This window comes from Trematomus bernacchii, unplaced genomic scaffold (assembly GCF_902827165.1).
Source record: "Trematomus bernacchii unplaced genomic scaffold, fTreBer1.1, whole genome shotgun sequence".
Lineage (NCBI taxonomy): Eukaryota > Metazoa > Chordata > Actinopteri > Perciformes > Nototheniidae > Trematomus > Trematomus bernacchii.
Window position 1 is genome coordinate 4755345 of NW_022987705.1, and position 22684 is coordinate 4778028.

A 22684-nucleotide genomic window follows, 5' to 3' on the forward strand; every position below is an offset into this window, starting at 1 on the left:
ATTTTGGTCAGTGACAAATTACAAGCCAATTACAAAGGAAACACTTCTCTAAAGGAAAAGTGTGCCACAGACTAAACATGTTACTGACTATCATAAAACACAGATGTATAAATTACATTCAGTTGTTTCTATGTGCTATAATCTAGATTTGTATGGTAACAAGGTATCAAATTACAACGTAGAGCAGTCGTTTTTAATCACCTACATTATATTATTGGCTTTAGCGCCCACCTTCTGGAGCCTCACAGTGAAATTTCTATCATTTTTATCTGTTCGACCTCTCAGAATCATTTTCATTTGTCACTAAACATTACCTGCTCATCGGCTAACAGCAGAAACGCACAGTTAGAGACTAGCTGGTGAACATAGCGGAACATTTAGCAGCTAAAGAGACAGATACTTCCCTCAGGGGGTGGTGGAGACCCAAAAACAGAGCTTAAAGGATACACATTTGTACTTGCATTCATCAGGTGGACACAGACAAGACTCCTTATCAGTGGTTGTTGTCACGTATCTGCTGGATGTGGATAAAATGTCAACAAATGTATGTTTTACATTTTAAAGGTGACTCGTCTGCTGCTGCACGGGAAAATGGGTTATTGCTGTTTTAAGAAGAAAGGTAAAATGTTATGCGCCCAGTACTAAATGCCACCAAGGTGAAACCTAAGCTTTGATTTCAATACGCTAGAAAAAAGAAAATGCTAATGAAACTTAAAGAAAGCACGATCATTATCATCGATAACTAAAGCTTTTTGGACTGTGTTGTATAGGGTGACATATTATAGATCTGGTAACGATTTATTTTACCCCTTGGTTTAAAGGTAGGGTAGGTAAGAATGGAGAAACCAGCTCGAGTGCGCCAGAATTTGAAAGTACGTAACCAAAAGAAATCTGCCCCTTCCTTCAGACTTCCTTACAGAGCCCCTCCTCCAACACACACGAACGCGCACATGACCAATGAGGGTACGAGATAAGTTTGTGCACAGATGGAAGGCTGACAGGCAGGTAGGCCATCCAGTTATTTTAGCCGGCTCAGATTGGTCGTGCTTTTTACAGCGCCACGGCTTCCACAGATGAAATTTTTTTATGTATTTATTGTCAAAGCATTTCATGTATTCATTGCTATCGGGATGGGAATATAACAAAAAGTGTTTCTGAAGTGAATTACCTACCTCACCTTTAAGATACTGATATTAAAAAGCTAAGCTGTACATTTGACCTTTGTTTACCTAACAGTAAGTCACCTTTTTAAGCAAACTGGAGGTTGGTTTTGGTATTTTTTGACTAAATAAATAAACCTCTTGACCACTTTTAGGGGTTATCTTATCAACCATGTCAATTTGAGAATACTGTACTGATTGCAAAATATAAAATATCCTGGAAAAAATGAAACAAAGATGTAACTTAGACTCAGAACATATTTATAATTGGTAATGTATAACAAGGTTTAGTTGCTTTTTACATATTACAAATGTTTCATATTAATAAAGCACAAAAGGAACTGCAGTGGGAGCAGAGTTATCATGAATCTCCAGGAAGAGAAATACATTTATTGTTGTAGACATTATTACTTCTAGTCAAACGTTAGAAAAATAATCCATCTAAATTCATGTCCCACACATCCGAAGTCTCAATATGTATTACAACATCTCATATTGAAACGAACATGTCTGAAACAAAATCGCAGCCAAGGAAATACAGAAACAGAAACAGAAACAAAAAAGCACAGCCTCTAAAAAACATTGTCCACTTCACTTCTGCTCCCTATTTCTTCTGTTTGGGTTTCTTCTTCTTGGCTGAGTTGCTCTCAGATGTCGTCGTTGTCTTGCTCTTCTTGGCTGGGCTTGGAGAAGCTGCTGCGGCTGCTGCTCCGTCGGCCGGTCGTTTCTGTTTAGGTTTCTTGTCATGTTTCTTTTTCCAGTGACCTGTGCCTGCTGCAGGTTTCCCCCCTCTGAGGGTCGCCTGCTCCGCTGCGGCTGCCGCGGCCGCCGGCTCTAAGATGGGAATGTCTCGCTTCCTACGCTTCTTTGACTCTGGCAGGAAACCTTTCTTCTTCTTCAGAAGTTCCTTTGGGTCGGCTTTCTTCTCGGGCTTTATCTTTTCAACTTTGGGTTTTCTGTAAATGTGAAGAGGAACACATGCAAGGTCATCATGATGGATTGAGACAAGGCAAGGAGTCAAGTGCTTTACCAAAAGAATACACTGAGATGCAAAACATCACAACACACTGAAAGAATACAAACTGCAATACAGGTGTTATGTGGTAAAGAAAACACAGTGAAGTGCATGTTTGTATGGAACATGTATTCATTTCTTAAAACAAATAAGTTATTAATTAAATCAAAAATACTAATAAATATATAAGTTGATTAAATGTATCTTGTTTCAGCAAGTGTCAGTATAAAATGCTTTTGAATTGAACCACTTATTTGGGCACCAACACATAATAAACCATCTGCTTCAACCAGGACGTACACAGAGCCATAACCAGATATCGTTAAAGGAGCCCTAGGGTTCATATCTGTATGTAGTGTCTCTCCTGTGACATGTCTCCATGCTTTAATGTTCAAAAAGCTCTTTATTTTTCTCTTACTGCCTGTGCTGCAGCACCTCTTTTCACCCTCTGTCTGAAACCAGAGCCCAGTCTGCTCTGATTGGTTAGCTGGCTGTCTCTGTTTTGATTGGTCAACCGCTTAGAGATGTCCCACCCCTTATAAGTTACATAGTGATGTCACAGAAGTAAACAAAGGAGTCAAATGAAGGTGTTTACGTCCGAGGGGACTGTGTGAGAGAGAACCTATACAGACCATTAACATGCACTAAAAACCTATATAACACTACAGGAAAGGGAAAACCCCCCAAACTATAATAGGGCCTTTTGAGTAAATGATAGTGATTTAAAATACATTATATGTAATGCTGGAGAATCTGCTGTACGATGAGGATACATCATGTTTTTAGTTCAGATCATAATCTGTACAGTACTGCTGCTGTTACATAGAGACAGTGGGAACATTTACCTGCACTTAAGTAATCAGTTTACTCCTGCAGTAATCTGATTTCTTAAACGCAATTTAAACAGGAAACCTGGTTTTTGTTATCGGGTTAAGGAGGTAAGAGATACGCGATTCCCCGAGCTAGATTCCTCCCAGTAAAGTGCGATTTCCTGGCCGTGAGTCGGTAACTGGGTTTCTTATTTCTACAACAATCCTGCCTGTCCGTACAGGAGGAGAACGGCTCTGACAGCAGAGCGGAAAAGCCATTACACATAGAGGTTCTCCCGTCTGTGTATTCAGCATAATTAGATTCAAAGTCTGATTAAAACCCAAACTGACATTTGACTTGTAAAATTCAGACCCAAGGACAAACTGTGGCCTCAGTACAGAGCTGTCTTGTAAATGCAACAACACACACTTCATGGTAACGACGTTCAAATCAAAGATGAAGACTTTTCTGTTTTCTAAATATTATCTTACACGGCATGTATCTTTCCCTGGCAGACCACCACCCCAACAAAGACTGTCACTGATGTGCAATAACACTGCCTGTAAATATAAAACCTGCTGTGCAATACCAGTGCTCTTTTGCAATATACACTTATATACAATTAACTTTTTATTACTTTAACATTGTTGTTCATTTTGTTAACGTTACAGACTCCATCAACACGTTTTTAGAATCCCATACGTTTTTAAATACTGCTATATACAAGTAAACGCTTTCCCTTTTATCTGTACTGTTGCTGCTGTAACGCTTCACATTTCCCCGCTGTGGGACGGTTAAAGGAATTCTGATTCTGCCCTTTAATTTATTAATTTAAACCAGTCTTTTTCTATATTTAGCATGTGTTTATTTATATTCTCGTGCATGCATTTAAATACAATTTTGTAATGTTTTTAGTTGCCATTTCGTAATGCTTTTTGTGTTTGTTGTAAGGCACTTTGAATTGACTTGTTTTAATGAGCTTGCACACTGTGAATTATGCGAGAAATATGATTTTATGCACAGATGTTAAGGGTCGAGCTCTTCCTCGGAGAGCAAATTGTGAGGCTTATTTTCTGCATTTGTCACAGTGTGCAGACCTTTCAGTCATGTCTTATGCATTTGAAGTTCAGTTGAGGATCTTTACAGTCATGATTCGTTATTCTGAAACAGAGAGCAAACACCGTTCTTGCCACCGGGAGAGTTTCCTGTTCAGATCTCAGGTGGCAGATGGCTGCTAATGAACCTTAGATTGCAGGTCAATTAGTAAGTGAACTAATAGAGTCAATCATGCTCCTAATTAACTTAATGTGAAGTGAATTTATATAGTTAATCTACATCAGTGTTGCTTAGTGTTTTTCCTAATTCACGCCAAAAAACACATTTTGATCTGAGCCAAACTGTGGATTTGAAGGGTACGGTAAGTGAGTTATAGTAGTACTAACTCATGAGGGGAGGTAGGAGGTAAATCAGGCCAGTGACTTGCAGCATGTATTTGTAGACTTTTACAGAAATCTTTTTTTTTACCCAAGGGACAACCTCCGAGGCGCAGAGATGGAAGTGCCAAAACCTGAACTTCATCAAATAACGACTTAAGGCTGGACCCAAAGGGAGCAATCTCCCTCGATCTCCATGTCAAAAAGCACCACTTTACAGCAGAAATAAACCTGTTTACAGCTTAGTTTGGGTTTTTAAAGAGGACATCTGATGCTCATTTCCAGGTTCATATTTGTATTATGTGCCTTTACTGTGAAGCTTGAATGTTTAGAAGGTTCTTTAATTTTCTCAAAGTAAACAAAGGAGTCCAATGTTTCGGCAAGGGGGAGAGAAACTCATTCTGGAGGGAACACAGGGATTCTATATAAATAACAGAAACCTATATAACACACTACAGGAGAGGGAAAGCCAATTGTACAACAGGGGGTGTTTTTTTATACAGCTCCTCCATTGAAATGATATTCACTCTTCCAGTCGCCCACTTCACGCTGCTCTAGAGAACTGATGTCACAGAGACAAAGTCAACATTATATATGGTTATACCCTCCATAACATGGTTTGTTCCCCTCTATACTGGTTTCTAATATGCATGCGAGTAGCTGCATGAGAATGACCTCTCTCTTGAGACGCTGACACAATAACTCACATGACTCCAAAGTGCTTCACCACGGCCCAGTACGTGTCCTCCAGCTTTCCAGTCTTCTTGAACGCGATGGAGCTGGTCAGAGACTGCAGGACGGTCTGCAGAGGCTCCAGGTCCACTGACAGCTTCTACACATGAGGAGCAGAGCCTTTAGTCTTCAGCAGAGAAGTACACACATCCTTTACTCAAGTAGAAGTACAGATACTCGTGTTTAAAAATACTCTGGTAAAAGTAGAAGTACCGACTAAACTTCTTTACTCAAGTAAAAGTAAATAAGTATGGGCTTCTAAATGTACTTAAGTAAAAAGTACCCATAACTAGCAGCTGTTTTAAAGAGTAACTGACCTCCCTTTATATTAATAGAACAATAATGTCATTGTTAGCTAATGAATGTTTCCATGCTGAACAACGGCAACGTTTTCATTGGTCCCTCTTCTTTAGAGAAGACCAGGAAATTATGGATACACAGATCGTGTTCAAATCAATAGGCACGCAATGACTCTAAATAATAATGATCACGCCACCAAACACACATTCAAACTAAAGGAACCAGTTTGGAAAATGTAAGAAGTAGAAAGTTCAGGTATTTGTGTTCAACATGTAAGAAGTAGAAAGTTCAGGTATTTGTGTTCAACATGTAAGAAGTAGAAAGTACAGGTGTCTGTGTTCAAAATGTAAGAAGTAGAAAGTACAGGTATTTGTGTTCAAAATGTAAGAAGTAGAAAGTACAGGTATCTGTGTTCAACATGTAAGAAGTAGAAAGTACAGGTATCTGTGTTCAACATGTAAGAAGTAGAAAGTACAGGTATTTGTGTTCAACATGTAAGAAGTAGAAAGTACAGGTATTTGTGTTCAAAATGTAAGAAGTCAAAGTAAAAAGTCGTCAGATCACTAAGTAGTGGAGTAAAGTACTGATACCAGAAAAATGTACTTAAGTACAGTAACAAAGTATTTGTACTACACTACTTCCCACCTCTGGTCTTCAGAAGAAACACTTCAACACATTGAACCCCCCCCTCACACCTGCAGCCAACACATACCTGCTGTTTGACGTTCTTCACCAGGAACTGACAGAGCTCCAGGGTCTTCACCACCTTCTCCTTCACCACTTTGCTCTCAGTCTCCCCGACCTTCTCCAGACTCTGAGAGCAGAAGACACTCAGGTTACACTGCTGGCATTACATATATATCTTCATACAGTCAATGCTGTCCAGATAATAATATAAGTAAGTGTCTCCGAGTTCATAAGGGAGGGTTTAATGTAAAAAACTATTCGGACTGATGATGTTTTGCGGGTTTGTTTTTGCTCGGACTACAAAGACGGCACAATGCAGGGGCCGAGTGTTTTTTGTGACAAATGTTATAATGAGTGTTTCCCCATCAGCCATCTTGAGGACACACAGAGGGCAGTCAGTGTGGCTCTAATCATCATTCATCAGAGCAAGATGCAATTTCATAAACCTTCGAGACATATAATTAAAGGATGTTGTTGTAGAAACGTGTCGTCTTCTAGAGAATAAATGACGTGTAGTTACAGCCCCAGGAACATTTTTTATTGACTATATAGTGCCAGACAACATCCCATAGCTGCGATCTAAGAACAATATACCACTTCCTTTAGCGAACTTTTGCTTTAAGTCATCCCAGTGTTCATACATGCAGCTCATGCCTGTGATTATTACTTATACTTATCATTTTAAATGTTTTTGTACTATTAATCTCGTCTTATTCTGTGGGGTGGGGGGAGGGATAAAAAAAAAAGACAACCTGCACACCTGTATTTTTTTGTCTTGACGCTGTATGTGTTGTTTAAAAAAAAGTTTTAAAAAGTTTACAAAAAAAAAAGTTGTGTTGACCTACCGCTGTCAGCTGACCTGAGACCTGCCCACAGAGCTCGGTCCACGCAGCGCCGCTCAGCAGCTGCTGGACCTCCCGGCTCTGCATCGCCCGCAGCACCAACACACACGCCTGGCCCTGAACACACACACACACAATAACGTCCATCAGAATCAGAATCAGAAAACCTATATTAGTCCCAGAGGGGAAATGTACATTGTTACAGCAGAAAAGAGCCAAAGACAGCTTAATGTTACCTAAGCATGCATCAACAGGAACGTACACATGAACAAAGAGCTTTACTTAAAGGTCCCCTATTATACTGTTTTTCATCAATATATCACAGGTCTCAGATATATCCAGAGCCTGTCTCTGATTGGCTGAAACACCAAACAGATCATTGCAGCATCCCATAACCCCCTCTGTTTCAGCCCTGTTTCAAAAGTGCTGATTCTCTGTCTGTTACTTTAGATGAAAAATAAGGAGCCCCTCCCCACGCCCCTCTGAGAGATATTTGGTTAAAAAGAACACAATGGTGCTCTAGGAGGAGATTTAGGTGATAAGGTGGGGGGGGGGGGGGGGGGGTTACCTTGGTTTGTGATTGGCTAATGGTTACACAAGACAAAACATCGTTATGACATCATAAAGTGGCCAAAATCTGATCAGCTCATTTTCAGACAGGTTTTTATATAAATGGATCAGGACAAAAAGAGAGAGAATCTTTGTTCCTGAAACTTTCAGAGTCTCTTTCCACAGAGGGGACACATGTTGATGTAGAAGAGATGTGAAGAAGTGGACTTTGCATAATAGGTGACCTTTAAAAGAACATCTCTCTTACCTGCTGGTGCACTCTGACCCCCGAGTTGATGTGCTGCACGGCGGCATCCAACATCTTCACACACAAACCCTGGAAATATCACATAAGGTAACTTTAAAAATGTGTTCTGTTACAATTACAAGTTGTCTGTACATAGATTTTGTATACATTCACACTTGAAGCATTAGCCAACAGAACAGCTTAGAAAGAAGAAATAAACTCTGATGTGCCGCTGTACTCACGGGGAATCTGGTGAACAGATCTGTGAACATCTGAGCGCTGAGCGGGCTCTTCCTGCGGCCCATGAAGGAGTTCAGAGCTTCTATGAAGATCTTGGAGACCCGGTCCACATCCAGGCTGCCCATGAACTTCAACTACACACAAACACACACCATGAAGGAGCAGAAAAACATCAGGAGTGAGATGAATGTGCAGTTTATGGGCGCTGTGCACAATGTAGGCTTAGTTCTGTTGTTATCTAATATTTAGTATTAGTAAAAAAAAAACACTTTCTCCCCAACAATCACTATTGAGTTTCCCAAAAACCAACATCTTCAAATGTCTCATTTTGTACGAATTCCAATTCACTATTACAGAAACCAGTACATGATCACATTTAAGACACTGAAACTAAAATCATTACTTAAAGTGGACCTATCATGCTATATTTGAATAATATAGTGTAGGACCATACCTATACAAGGCATATTTATTTTTTTCAAAATACCAAACAGATCATGCATTTTAGCCATGCCTCATTTCGCTCAATTTGAAAAATGTTAGCTCTCTTTTTGCAAGGGCTGATTATGTGAGAACAGCACCACCTACAGGCCTGGCATATGTACTACAGCGTCTCCAGCGCTTTCGGACGGCAATGGCCGTGGCTGTCTCCTCCTGATTGGTGGAGTTGGCCCAATAGCCGTAGCGCCACCGTCCTGACGTCAGGACAGTGTTCAAATCTGGATCAGTTTTTATCAGATCCATTGCAGCCCCTTTTTTAGAGATTTGGGTATGGAGGAAAATAGAGAGGGTTGTGTTTTCTGACACTTGGTGAGTTCCCTGGAACACCGGGGACACATATTCATGTATAAAAGACGTACAAAAGTGCATTTTGCATGATAGGTCCCCTTTAAATGAGTGAGGAAGACTCTCTGGATAATAGAGGCTATCGGTGACTTCCTGACTCAATACAATTCAGGGAAGGACACTGATTTTTCCAGCTGGACATAATATGAAAAACATGTAATTTTCACAGTTGCAACTATTGGCGAGTGATCTAAACCCCGCAGAACCGACCTCAGGAAGGTGTTTACGAGTGACATCGAGCCTTACTGAACTAAATCAAATGAATCTGTGTAAACGTACGTCACTTCCTGCAGCTCCGTCAGCCGTCGCCTCCTCTTTGGCTTCAGCAGCTGGAGCTCCTCGCAGCACCTTCACCACGTACAGAGACGCACTGCAGGGACAGATAGACATCAGCAAACTACAGGAGACTGGAACTATGACCTGATATTTAGTTCTTCACTTCTAAGGTCTATGTAGATGTCCCGTAACAACTCAAAGATGAAACCGCTAAAAAAGGTCTATGACACAACACCATCCTGCTCATGAGGACGGTGTGATGCAGCCGTAAACTCAGAATAACACGGATGAGGAGTTAATATTAAGAAATCAAAACATGTGTAGTGTTTTCAAATACTAAAGCGGCACAAAAATAATACACAAAAGAACATTTGATAACACTTTAGATTAAGGTACACATATTCACCATCAACTAGTTGTTCATTAACATATTAGAGTCAAACTACTAGCTTATTGGTTATGAACAAGACTTCACTTTAAAATAGGGAACATATTCTGAGTTAGAAATACCACATTTTGACACAATTAACACTTGTAGTTTCATACCTTGTTACATAAGAATGGATCATATTTGTTAGGAGTTATGAGAGAATGCCTCAGTATGCCCATATTGAGCTTATTAAGACCCAAACTCATGTACAACAACTTCCTTACGTACAATAAACAAGCACTAATTAGAGGGTTATTGAGGACAAACTCTTAACTAATGACCTAGTACTGGGAGAATATGGTCATGTAGAATAAGGCATTAATAAGTGTTTTATAATGACTAATAAAAAGCCAATATACTGCTAACATGCATGTTAATTAACAACTAGTTGATGGTTAATTTGTGTACCTTAATATAAAGTGTTACCGAACATTTACAAATCCTTATATTGATTTAAAATGCATCTCACAATCATGTATTTCTATACTTCCCTAATCCACATATTTTATTACTAGAATGTTCAGACATCATGTTCTTTTGCTAACATGGCATCAACTGACTTAAGTAACATCTATTCCCCTCAGCCCAGTCATTGAAACCTTGAGTACCTGAAGTAGTAGAGGCAGACGGAGGAGTCGGACAGCTTCTGGCTCTTTGTCATCAGTTTCTCCAGCAGGTCGTGCAGCTCCCCCTCTCTGTCTCCGACAGTCTTGCAGTAAACCTTCGACCTGCACAGCTGGTTCCTGAAAGACATGCATTCACTCGGTGAGAATCAGTGGATGAGACATCTTACAAAATAAAGAACTAATGGTTTCTCCTCTCTACTCCTTTAAGGTCTTTAAGGTCCTGCTACTATTTACATGCCTAGGATACATGACTATTATATTGTTACTCGTATAATTTTAATTTAGTCATTTATTACTCTCTTTGTCTAATCCCTCAAACGCACACAGTTTTTAGTTTTGTTAGTCTCCGTGTATATTTTGTCATTTGTTATTTGTCTTTACTTGTAAATGCACCTTACTGTCTTCTGTGTATATGTGACACTGTACTTGTATGCACTTGTCTTGTAACTCCTATATCACTAAATAAAAAAAGAACTAATGGTTTGAAACCCTCGCTGTGGCACCATTGGATTTTATTTAAATATAACTCCAGAGATGAGGGCTTTGCAGCTTTGCTTATTATCTGTTTGTTTTTTTCATCTAATGTTATGTGTAAAATATGAGCAGGGGACATCCCAGTACGAGTAGATCATGAAACACAACAAAATACTAGTACTTTTCCCAGTATAGTTCCGATATAGTTCAGAAAATGTGCGTTCACACCAAAGAAATCCGGAACTAGAACCTTTCCCCCCCCCTTTTCCGTCCCTGCTAGAGAGCAGGTACTTTCGTGGGAGAAAAAGGTCCTATGTCTGATTGGCTGGGCGGATTGCAAACCACGCCCCGTAAAACTCCCAAAAAGTTTTGTGAAGCCGCCATTTTATTATCCTCGCATTAGCATTAGCATTAGCCTAGCGCACAAACGCAGAGAGACTAACTTATGGCAACACAAAAGAAAACGTGGGAGCGGTGGAGATGAGGAGGTGTCGGCGTTCTGGCGATTTACTCGGAATGCTTCAGTAGAAGCTGCTGGGAGTCCCAGCAGCTTCTACTGAAGCCAGTCCCCAACTCCGGGGACTTCGGGTGGCAGTATACGCCGTGAAGTTGTTTGCGGCCTGCCAGTAAACCCAAAGCAGAAGAAGAAGAAGTGACGTCAGCGGCTTCATTTGCCTAATCCTTCCCCATGGACTTATTCCGGTATGAACGCGATCTGTACTTAGTTCATCAGAACTCTTTAGTTCTGATGAACTAAGTACGGCAAAGTACTTCGTGTGAAAGCACCGAATGTGTTTTTCAAACCACATATAGAATCATGCTCAACACAAATCATGTTAGGTAAAAAAATGAAAAACTAAATGGACTCAGTAACAAACACAGTTTCTATGAACCCCTCTGTGTTACCTGAAGATATCTGCGGCTCTGCGGAGGAAGTCCTGCTCCTGCTGGTCGCTGTCAGAACTCATCCCTCGGTCGATGATGGTGAGCAGCGGCTCCACCAGACCCAGAACCAGAGGACTGCCGGCCTGCCGCGCCACAAACACCTCCAGCAGATCCAGGACCTGCAACAAGACACAGAAGAGGGGAGATTCAGGGATACATTTTATGTTTGACTTTTAACGGAGCTGAGCTAGCAGTTTCCCTGTTTTACAGGTTCTGTCTGCTAGAAGAAAGTATATCTTCCAAAGTGGAAACTATCTCTCGGGTGAAACCTATTTTTTACATGTATATCTTTTATACCCAGATCAAAATACTCAATTCATTGGTTTATTTTCCAAAGTGTTAACAGGTCTTGGGTTACTGTACCTTGATCTTAAAGTCTCGGACAAGCGATTTCTCTTTTTGCATTTTGGTCTTTTCATCCTTCTTGGCCTGGGCTCTTTTCTTCTGCTCTGAGAAAAGCTCCGCCAGACCTTTATCCAGCTGCAACATGGCGTCATCGTCCATTTCTTCATCACTGCTGCCGTCCCCCTCTGTCCCTGCTGTGGTCTGAAAATAAAATACAACGCAAGATACAACGTGAGCTGAGATCTGACACACAATATGAACTTTATCTAGCAGTGTCACAATTTACAACTGTCTATTAGGTGTAGTAGAGGGTAGGGTTGTTCTGAATCCACATTAAATATATAATGGAACTTGTAATTAAAAGGTAAAACTGGTATAGACAAAAGGGAGAGAGTATTTAAAGACAATATTTAAATATGATGGCCACCTCATACAGTGCTGAAAACAACAAATGCACTGTGAAGACCTACAAACAAAAATAAAATAAAGCTTCTTGTGATGCTTGACACACATGTTCCAGGTTTACACTGGGGCTAAGCTACATGAAGCTAATGTTTGTACACTAAGGAGATGCCTAAAAACCCACCATAGCATTCTGATTCTGCAGGATCTTCATCATCTTAATACGGAAGTTTTGGTCCACTGGCCCCACTTCCTCTTCATCGTCCTCTTCGTCCTCATCGTCCTCTGCGTCGTCCTCCTCCATTGCTTCATCATCTTCACCTTCATCAGAGTCATCATCTGATCCATCAGACTTCTAGCGGGGACACAACGCATTTCAGGATTTAAAATCTTAATTTTCTCCTAATTAGATTTTAGCAGGATAAGTGGTTTTTAGATGTAATGCTAGTTTCTTTAAGAGTAGTGGCAAAGCTAGGCCGCAGCACAAGTTGTTGAATAAGCAAAAGAAGAACTGACCTCCATGTCTTCGTCTTCCTCGTCATCTTCCTCGTTTGAGTTTTTCTTCTGGGTTTTGTTGTCATCAGTGACGACCACAGCAGCGTCGTCCTCGCCATCCCTCTCTGGGTCCAGGACCTACGCACAGCGACCATCATTACAATAAAACAGGTTTTCAAGACATAAACAGAGGGGAAATGGACTGACTGTGTGCGTGTGTGTGTGTGTGTGCTTCCTCATCATCCCTCTCTGGGTCTAGGACCGTCACACAGCACAGCGACCATCATTACGATACATTCATAAACAACTTCCAGTGCAACACTCAGGACTGAATACAATTAAATCTGGACTTTGAGTGTGTGTGTGTGTGTGTGCACGTGTGTGTGTGTGTGTGTGTGTGTTACTCACGTCTAAGATGGCGGTGAGGGCGGCAGCAGTGACGTTGGGGCAGATGGAGGAGAACACCGTCTTGCAGACCTGTCGGATGTGTCTGCTCGGCTGGGACAGCAGAGACAGCAGGATGTCCACCATCACCTCCACCCACTCCGGCTCCTCCTCCTGCTGCTCCACGGCTGGACACACACACGTATACACTTTAAACTAAAGCACTGTTGGTAAAATGTTCTTTGGACCCTTCGGGGCACAGGATAGACAAATCATCTTGCACATTATATCCTTCTGAAGTTGGAATTACCAACACGTGGGCACACAGTTGTCTTTTTACACATCCTGCAAACACGGAGCGATATTTAGGTCAGATATTACCTTTTCTTTAAGCTCTGTTTTTGGGAAATATCCGCTTCTGAATGATCAACAATGTTTACCACACTAGTCGCTAACTTGGTCTGTCTGCAGGTTTATGCCGATCCGGTTTTGGAAAGTCAGATTTTTTGATGAAAGAGGCTAACTGACATGTCTGGAAACAAGCTAGCGGTATTAATGCTCGTGAACAGTAAAGCATGGAGCCGTAAAACTTAAGTTAAAAGATGTTATAGCGCTCTACAGAGCTGAGGGGAAGTTGCATAGGTAGGTGGGGACACACACACACACTGTTATTTCATTGACTGTTAAAATACTAAGTGCAGCATGTAGGAGGCATCACCTTCTTTCTTCTTCTTCTTGGCCTTCTTCTCCTGAGCTTTGTCCATGCAGCTCTGCAGGTCCTTCATGATGTCCAGCAGCTCTTCAGGGGCCTTCAGGAGAGATTAGATCATTATAATGGCTGCAATAACAACAGTATTCTACTATAACAAAGTCTCTGGTGGCGTGCAGTACCTTGAACAGGTGCATGCCGACCAACAGGAAGAGCTGCTGGAAGGCGCTGCTCTCTGCTGACGGACCTTTCTTTGCTTTCTTCTTCAGGTTGGCCACAGACTCCAGCATGCTGCACGAAAACACACATGTAGAGCCAGGGTGTGAAACATATTCTATCTCGTTTAGTATCACCCATCAAACAGATACGTGAATATACAAAAGCCCACCTGTCCCAGGCCTGGCTCTGCTCGGGGCTGAAGGGCTGGCTGCTCTGGGCGTGTTTGGGCTGACTCAGCAGGCTCTGGGCGTACTGCACCAGGTGGTAGATCCACATGGTGCCGTCGGCCGTGACGCCGAGCGCACGCTTCTGACTCACTGCTACACCTTCAGGAGAGTCCTCCACCAGAGGGAGGTGGTGCATGGAGAGGAGGAGGCTGGGGGGGGGGCAGACAGGAAGTCAGAGAGGAGGCAGTGACACTAAACACGCATGACAACTTTTGATCAAAACTCTGAGGTTACGATGCACGCTTTTGTATTTGTGGTTTGCTACGGAGGATGTCAACATTTTCCTGACTGAAATGAATGTCGCTTTACACACCTTAGAGATGTTATTCTGTTAAAACAATCTGTACCGTGTATCAGAATCAAAACCCTTAACTTTTATCCCAGGGATTTTGTAACACTTGCTCAATTTTAGATTTATACAAACATAGAGAAGATTGTGTTAAACTGCACACGTTGTACTACATTTTATAACAATACATTTTATATTACAATATATGCAGTAGTGTAATTATATTAATACTGTTATTAATACTAAGTATCTGGGACACATCGTCACAGAGGAAATGGCTGATGATGATGACATGTGTAGACAGCGGCGTGTCTTATATACACAAGCTAACATGTTGGCAAGAAAATTCTCTTGGTGTTCAGATAAGGTTAAGGGGAACCTCTTGAGAGCTTATTGTACCCCTCTGTATACTACACTATACTCTATACTGCCCCCTTGTGGCTCAAGTTTAAGAAGGCGAGCCTCCAGAAGCTCCAGGTTGCTTATAATGATTATTTGCATATACTGCTTTGAAAAGGTGGTGCAGTGCAAGTGAAATCCGTGTCTCAGTGCTGTACGATACCAGTCACCTCTGTGGAAACATTGGTATAACTGCCTTTTTTAAATGTATATTTGAGTGTTGTATGTCTTTTAAAAATGGACCTTGAGTCTCTTCAATAAAAGCTGATGATGAAAGAATTGTTTTGTTTTATTCCAAATGAATACAGTGTACTAATGCTCACCCAAAGAAAGAGTTGACGAGCACGGCTCTGATTTTATCGTCCAGCGGGACGGACAGCTTCCCCTTCGTCTCGGGGATGTCGGCCGAGGCCTTCTTGGTGCCGAAGAACGCGTGGAAGAAGACAAACCTGGAAGATCAAAAATAATTAGACACCGGCTGACAGCTGTCTCTTCACACAAACACTGAGACGCTGACATGTAGAATAAACCTTCAGTCAGCTCACCTGGCCACGTCCATGATCAGATCCTCAGACTTCTTCACCAGGTGGTTATCGATGATCGCACAGAGCCGAGAGATAATCCACTTCCTCAGGCGGAAGACGGAGTCATCCTTCCTGAGGACGAAAAAATGAACAATTACATTCACCCAATTTCCATCTAGACGGGTAGGCCTGCTGACAGACACCAGCACAGTCTCATCCCACGGGCCATAAGACTGTTAAACACCTGAACTTTTGAAAGAACATCCATAACATTCATCCGTTTGAAACTTACAAGTGATTTATCTAATATATCATATTCCAACTACTTGTATATACTCTCATTGCACTATTCTATTCGATTTGTATTACTTGCACTATTTTAACTATTCTATCTGTTTTATTGTGTTGTTCTTGCTGTTAAATACCAACCAACTATGTGCAATATGTGCTATATGTGCAATATATATATGCCGTTAACTGATTCTGATTGCACTGTTGGAGGAGCCTGTGACCTAAGCTTTTCATTGTCATATCTACACTGCAGCCGACAATAAAAGCCTTGAATCTTGAAACTCACTGTTCCTTGGCTGCCGGGTTGTCCTTCTGCTTGCGCGTGCTGAAGTCCAGCAGTTTGTCGATCTGCGGCTGCAGGAAGGTTTTCTTCAGCCAGGCGACGTACTGCTGCACGGCGGCCGGCTGCAGGTGCTGCACCACTCTCCACACCGACGGCACCACCGGGTAGCCCTTGTTGGTCAACGCGGAGAAGCGCACCATCACGATCAGCTGTTTGTCTGCGTCCTGACACTCCTGCAGGAAGTCCGACACGAACACATCCATCTCCGGAGCCAGCTTGAAGCGGTCCGGCTTCTGTAAGAGAATAATAATGGAAGTTTGTATTTTATTAGCTGTTTATATTTTATTGTTTAAAAGTTGGCGTTTCCCCATTAACCACTTTGCTGCTCTGGGTTCCTCTATTCAACAGAATTAATGGATTTATACTTCAATTATTGATATATTTAATAATTAATTAAAGTCGTGTACTCTTTCAAGAGGCGCTTTCACACCAAGTACTTTGCCGTACTTAGTTCCCAGTACTTAGCTCTGATGAACTAAAGAGCAGATCGCGTTCACACCGGAATAAATCCCTGGGGGAGGATTAGGCACGTCACTTCTTCTTCTTCTGCTTTGGGTTTACTGGCAGGCCGCAAACAACTTCACGGCGTATACTGACACCCGAAGTCCCCGGAGTTGGGGACTGGCTTCAGTAGAAGCTGCTGGGACTCCCAGCAGCTTCTACTGAAGCCTTCAGAGTAAATTGCCAGAATGCCGACACCTCCTCATCTCCACCGCTCCCATGTTTTCTTTTGTGTTGCCATCAGTTAGTCTCTCTGCGTTTGTGCGCTGGGCTAAAGCTGATGCTAATAATGCTAATGTGAGGAAAATAAAATGGCGGCTTCACAAAACTTTTTGGGAGTTTTACGGGGCGTGGTTTGCAATCCGCCCAGCCAATCAGACATAGGAACCTTTTTCTCCCATGAAAGTACCTGCTCTCTAGCAGGGACGGAAAAGGGGGGGGAAAGGTTCTAGTTCCGGATTTTTTTGGTATGAACGCAAATTTCAAGAACTATCGGAACTATACTGGGAAAAGTACTCCGGTGTGAAAGCGCCTAAGTACTTCTGATCAATTTCAAGCTATAATCTACAAAGCTATTTTTCACATATAAAGACATCCGGTAAAGGGAATGCTTTAAAAAAAAATATATATAGGATCACGATATTACTTGATTAACAGATATGTAAGTTGACCCTGTTCTGCCTTTCTACTGCTTTCAGTACACTGCTTAAATCAACAAATTGCTTGTTGATTTTCATAAAAATGTAAGAAAAGTATTTTAAAGATTCATTTAAATTGAAGTTAAAGGCACAAATAAAATAAAGCAAATCAGTGTTACCTAATAAACTGCAGTTTTCTACTTTTTTTCAACTAACCTATTGTGCAATGAGGCAATCGTGTTTATCTCGCATGAAGACGTTAAAGTAAAAGTGCTATATTGTGCAGGTAGACGACTGACCTGAGCCGCCACCACGTGCTCTCCGTACTGCACCATCACCTCTCCAGATAACACCTCCTGCAGCTGCTCTGCAGACAGGAGAGGCAGCGCACTGCCCAGCAGCCGGAAGCTCAGGTAGCTGAGAGGAAAGACAGCAACCGGGTCAGAGAGTAAAACAGGATAAAGATAAAATGCAATACAAATAACACAAAAGTACACAAAGATATTAAAAAAGGGAACACATGCTGCAGGTCGAGGTACAAATACAAGGCTACTTCTACAGAAAAACTTAGGATAGGGTTCATCCTAAGAACACAGGTAGGAACAGTTCTGCAGTTTAAGACAACGTCATGAATCTGACCTTCAACACCACATTAAATACAAATATGTAAGATATTGGTGAATGAGGCTCATTGTCTCTCAGCCCCTTGTTGCCCTCCCTCCATGCCGTCCCCTCCCTCCATGCCGCCGTCCCCTCCCTCCATGCCGCCGTCCCGATAGAGGTGTTATAGTGTTTTATCTTGTTATGCACAATGTTGATTATTCTCTCAGAACCAGCTAGGGGTCTGGGGGAGAGATCTTCAGAATTGGTTTGGCATCCCCTGTGACACCTCGTGGCTCAGAGCATGTCTTGTGAATTCTCCGGCCGAAGCTCCAAATAAACCATCAGTGTTTGCCATCAAAGTTCCTGCTCTCCTCGTGTCTCTCTGAGTCTCCATTGCTTCAGAAGTTTCCACCCCCACCTCTAAGATGCCCCCGCCCCCCCCCCCCCCCCCGTGTACTCACTGCGCGGGGCCTGCCGGCTCCTTCAACATGCCGTTGATGATGGCGTTGTCCCAGAAGAGCTGGAAGCTGTCCTCCTTCAGAGAAAGCTTCAGGAGGTCCAGCACCACGGAGGGGAGGACGCACTCCTTCTTCACCGAGCGCGCCGCCATCTTTAACACGTCCAGCAACCTGCAGGGCATCACCGCGAGGCATTAGATCCACCTCACTGCAGCTGGTATATTGGTATATATATATATATATATATATATAGATATATATATATATAGCTAGATACGAGTATTAGGACCATTCTCTTTAAAAAGGTTTAAAAAAAATACATTCTGTAGATGTGGGTTTTTTCCAACATTTAAGTAAAGATATGAGAATAAAAACTCACATTAACGAGAAACAACTTGATATTATCTGACATTATATAAAGTCACAAAAGGTCCTTTTACATTTTTTACTACATTTTTCTGTGAATATCCCCCCCTCCCATGGCTCCACATTTCATTTATTTTTAAGCCCTATTACACGATCATAAACAGCAGGTGAAGTAGATATACTTTGGTTTAGGGAAATCTTGATTAATTAAAGGTTCCCTATTATACTGTTTTTCATCAATATATTACAGGTCTCAGATATATACAGAGCCTGTCTCTGATTGGCTGAAACACCAAACAGATCATTGCAGCATCCCATAATCGCCTCTGTTTCAGCCCTGTTTCAAAAGTTCTGATTCTCTGTCTGTTACTTTAGATGAAAATAAGGAGCCACTCCCCACGCCCCTCTGAGAGATATTTGGTTACAAAGAACACAATAGTGCTCTAGGAGGAGATTCAGGGGGGGGGGGTTACCTTGGTTGGTGATTGGCTAATGGTTACACAAGCCAATTGCTATGACATCATAAAGTGGCCAAAAGGTTTTTATATAAATGGATTAGGACAAAAAAAGAGAATCTTTTTTCCTGAAACTTTCAGAGTCTCTTTTCACAGAGGGGGACACACATGCTGATGTAGAAGAGACATGAAGAAGAGGGGACACATGTTGATGTAGAAGAGACATGAAGAAGAGGGGACACATGTTGATGTAGAAGAGACATGAAGAAGAGGGGACACATGTTGATGTAGAAGAGACATGAAGAAGAGGGGACACATGTTGATGTAGAAGAGACATGAAAAAGTGGATTTTGCACAATAGGTGACCGTTAAATTAAATTAAAAAGCCCCCACTCCTCTCACTTGGGGATGTTGTCAGCGTTGATGATGGTGGAGCAGCCCAGCAGCTTCTTCAGTTTCTTGGGTTTCAGGGTCTGGGGGAAACGCCTCAGAGCAACCAGCAGCAGCTGCAGCTGCTCCGGGGTGCTGAACGCCGCCTCCAGCTCCGTCTGCAGCGCGCTCAGCAGCACCTCCTCAAACACATCCTCTGGGATCTGAGGCAGCCAATCAGCAGGGAGAAATTATGTTTAACTTCTATAAAGCTTTTATATAAGTATTCAAAGAAACTTTACAATACAAATATTTGTTATACATGCATACAAATAATATACACATAATACAAAAAAGAAACAACAAGATGCATTTAAAGGGATAGAAAAAAACAACACAAAAGGAGTTTAAACTTTTGTGTTGTTGGTTTAACAAATGCAGAAAAAATGTAAATGTGTTGTTCATAATGACTTCTGCTCAAATAAATGATCATCTTATTTTGTACTTCTTTTTTTAAGTCCATTCCCCTGAAGATATGGCACACTGACAAGTTGAATTCAAGTAAGATAAAACGTGTAAATGACCTATGTGTCTGTATTAGATAAGACCCCCCTATATTAGTGTAGAGCTGTGAGCGTTTACCTCGTTGAGGATGTCCATCATGGTTTTAGTCGGCAGTTCCTTCAGGTGCTGTTTGCGCTGACTGAGACTCTGCAGCAGCTTCACACACCCCAACACCACCTGGGGCTCCTACACACACACACACACACACACACACACACACACACACACAACCATTCATTGCTCATTTTGTTCCAAAAAACATGTTTGTTTCCATTTATATCTCAACCTATTCGGAAAAGTACTTTGTGGTGAGACTACTTACTTTAGGGAGGCGGCTGGACTGATGAATGGCGAGGACGCCAAACAAGTTCCCAAACATAGCATTTCTAAAAAGTTTCTAAAATAAACAAACAAGATAAAAAAGTCAACGTTTAGTTATGAAACTTTTGGAGCCAACAGAAAGAAAACATGAAAAATACACTCACTTTTTTCACGGTCTGCAAATTGTGCTTTTCTTTGATTCTGTCGAGTACAGTCTGTAGAGAAACATCTTCAAAGGCACTCAGGACCTGAGGGAACAGAAACTCATGTTATAATAAAGCCAACAACGTTCATTATGTTCTACCCGCTGCTACTGGAGCTCAGTTTCCAAAGCTTCACAATTCATTAACGCCATGACCCACACACATCCCTATTCAGAAACTCAACTGGAAAACTATTTTTACTTCATTAAAACTAAATGACTAAACTGTCTACTCCAGTGTGTGTGGTTAATCAATTGACGCATCTTAAAACGGTGTTCTGAGTTGGTAAATATATTGTGTCACATGTAGTGCTCGGCTTTAAATCGTCTCATATCGAATACCTTGAACTTTATTCCGTATAATATACATATTTCACATACCGCAATAACGTTTAAAATGTGGCGTAGGGCGCTCGAGAGAAAGGAGTCCCTTATTAAATCATAAGAAAAGTATTTGAATGTGCACTATGCAACTTTTGTTGTTATGTGGTACGCAAAGTTTGCACAATAAAATAGTTTTCATTTTGCAGTCGTTTCATGCATTCTGATTCCTTCACCACAAAAGACTCATGAGGGCCATGATATGAGTTTTTAGTCATACCGCTCAGCCATAGTCACATTTCTGATATTCACAAGTACAAGAGAGCCTGAAATACAATTCTATTTACAAACTTGTGTGTGTGTTTTAGAAATGTTTCTGAGGTTGTCTCACCTGTCCCAGAGCCAGGCTGAAGCCGGGCCTCGCTGCCTCTCGAGTGTGAGCCAGTCCGTCCACCAGCCTTTTAAATGTGTAGTCCAATTCATCTGCCTGAAACACACACACACACAGATGATGCAAGCAGTACCTAGTTAGAGTATCAACCAAAATATTGTACAATTAACACGATCACTAGTCGTGGTCCTGCCTGATGTTCACTTTACTACTTCTTTGATGGCACCCACAGGATTGTTGATATCCACCTGGATTCATCTTCCTCTTATTTATAGACACATGCATTCTCAAGCATTTGGACTTCCTATGTTGTTAATGTATTATCTTTTTAATTTACACACAACACTTATTGCACGTCTGTCCGTCCTGGGAGAGGGACCCTCCTCTGTTGCTTTCACCGAGATGTCCTCAATGTTTCCCCATTAACTGTGGAGGGTTTCTTTGGAAGTGTTTCCTTATCCAATGTGAGGGTGTCGTATTTGTATTCTATAAAAACTGTGAAGTCCACTGAGACAATGGTAAAATGTGTGGTATTGGGCTATATAAATACACTTTGATTGATTACGTTTTAATTACATATACATACTTTTATTTTTGGTACTTTAAGTTTATTTTTGATATATTCCTGACGCTTTCACTGCAGTTTGATTTGAATGCAGTACTTGGATTTGTCACCCTATACAGCACATGCAGTCTTTGCTCATAACAGAATATGCTTGACATTATAGTTACATCACTACTACTTTTATTGTAGTACATTAATGATGTATTTCTTCCACCACTACTGACGTTACAAGTGTTAAATGCCATAAACCACTAACTAGTTCCGTTACTTCGCAGTGTGTCCACGCTGTGTGTTTGTGTGTGTGTGTCAGATCTCCCCTCACCTGGTCGCTTTTCTTCAGGTACTGGATCAGGTCTTCCACGGCCTTCAGCCGGACCTCCTGCTCGGGCTTGGCGATGTCCCAGAAGAAGTCGAGGAAGACCCGGTTCTGCTGCAGGACTCCGGCCGGGCGCACCGGCTCCGCTGTTTTCACGGAGAGCTCGACCATCTCTACAGACATTTCCCTCTGTGGTCTCTCAGTACATGCTGCTGCTGAGAGGAGGAAACACGTGTGGAAATCGGCGGATTCTACTTCCGGGTCAAACGCTTTTTTTTTCACTTTTGAAAAAAGCTTTATTGGAAAAAACAACAGAAGTGTTACAAAATGGACAGTGTCGAATATGTTGAAAATAAATAAAGTATTAATGATACA

General features: G+C 41.6%; 1 protein-coding gene across 1 annotated transcript; it reads right to left on the reverse strand.

Moving 5' to 3' along the window:
* Positions 1 to 1404: 1404 nt before the first annotated feature.
* mybbp1a (MYB binding protein (P160) 1a) lies at positions 1405 to 22548 on the reverse strand. Its single transcript, XM_034139952.1, has 27 exons — positions 22316 to 22548; positions 21429 to 21524; positions 20679 to 20762; positions 20516 to 20590; positions 20272 to 20379; positions 19663 to 19853; positions 18443 to 18610; positions 17678 to 17795; positions 16183 to 16472; positions 15627 to 15737; positions 15405 to 15530; positions 14336 to 14542; positions 14130 to 14238; positions 13957 to 14047; positions 13263 to 13426; positions 12876 to 12992; positions 12544 to 12714; positions 11976 to 12158; positions 11574 to 11731; positions 10176 to 10310; positions 9141 to 9231; positions 8018 to 8149; positions 7797 to 7865; positions 6983 to 7096; positions 6163 to 6264; positions 5126 to 5250; positions 1405 to 2116 (listed from the first exon to the last, which is right to left on the reverse strand). Exons 1-27 carry the CDS (start codon positions 22490 to 22492, stop codon positions 1765 to 1767), a joined length of 3864 nt encoding a protein of 1287 aa, XP_033995843.1. The 5' UTR covers positions 22493 to 22548; the 3' UTR covers positions 1405 to 1764.
* Between the last annotated feature and the right edge of the window lie 136 nt (positions 22549 to 22684).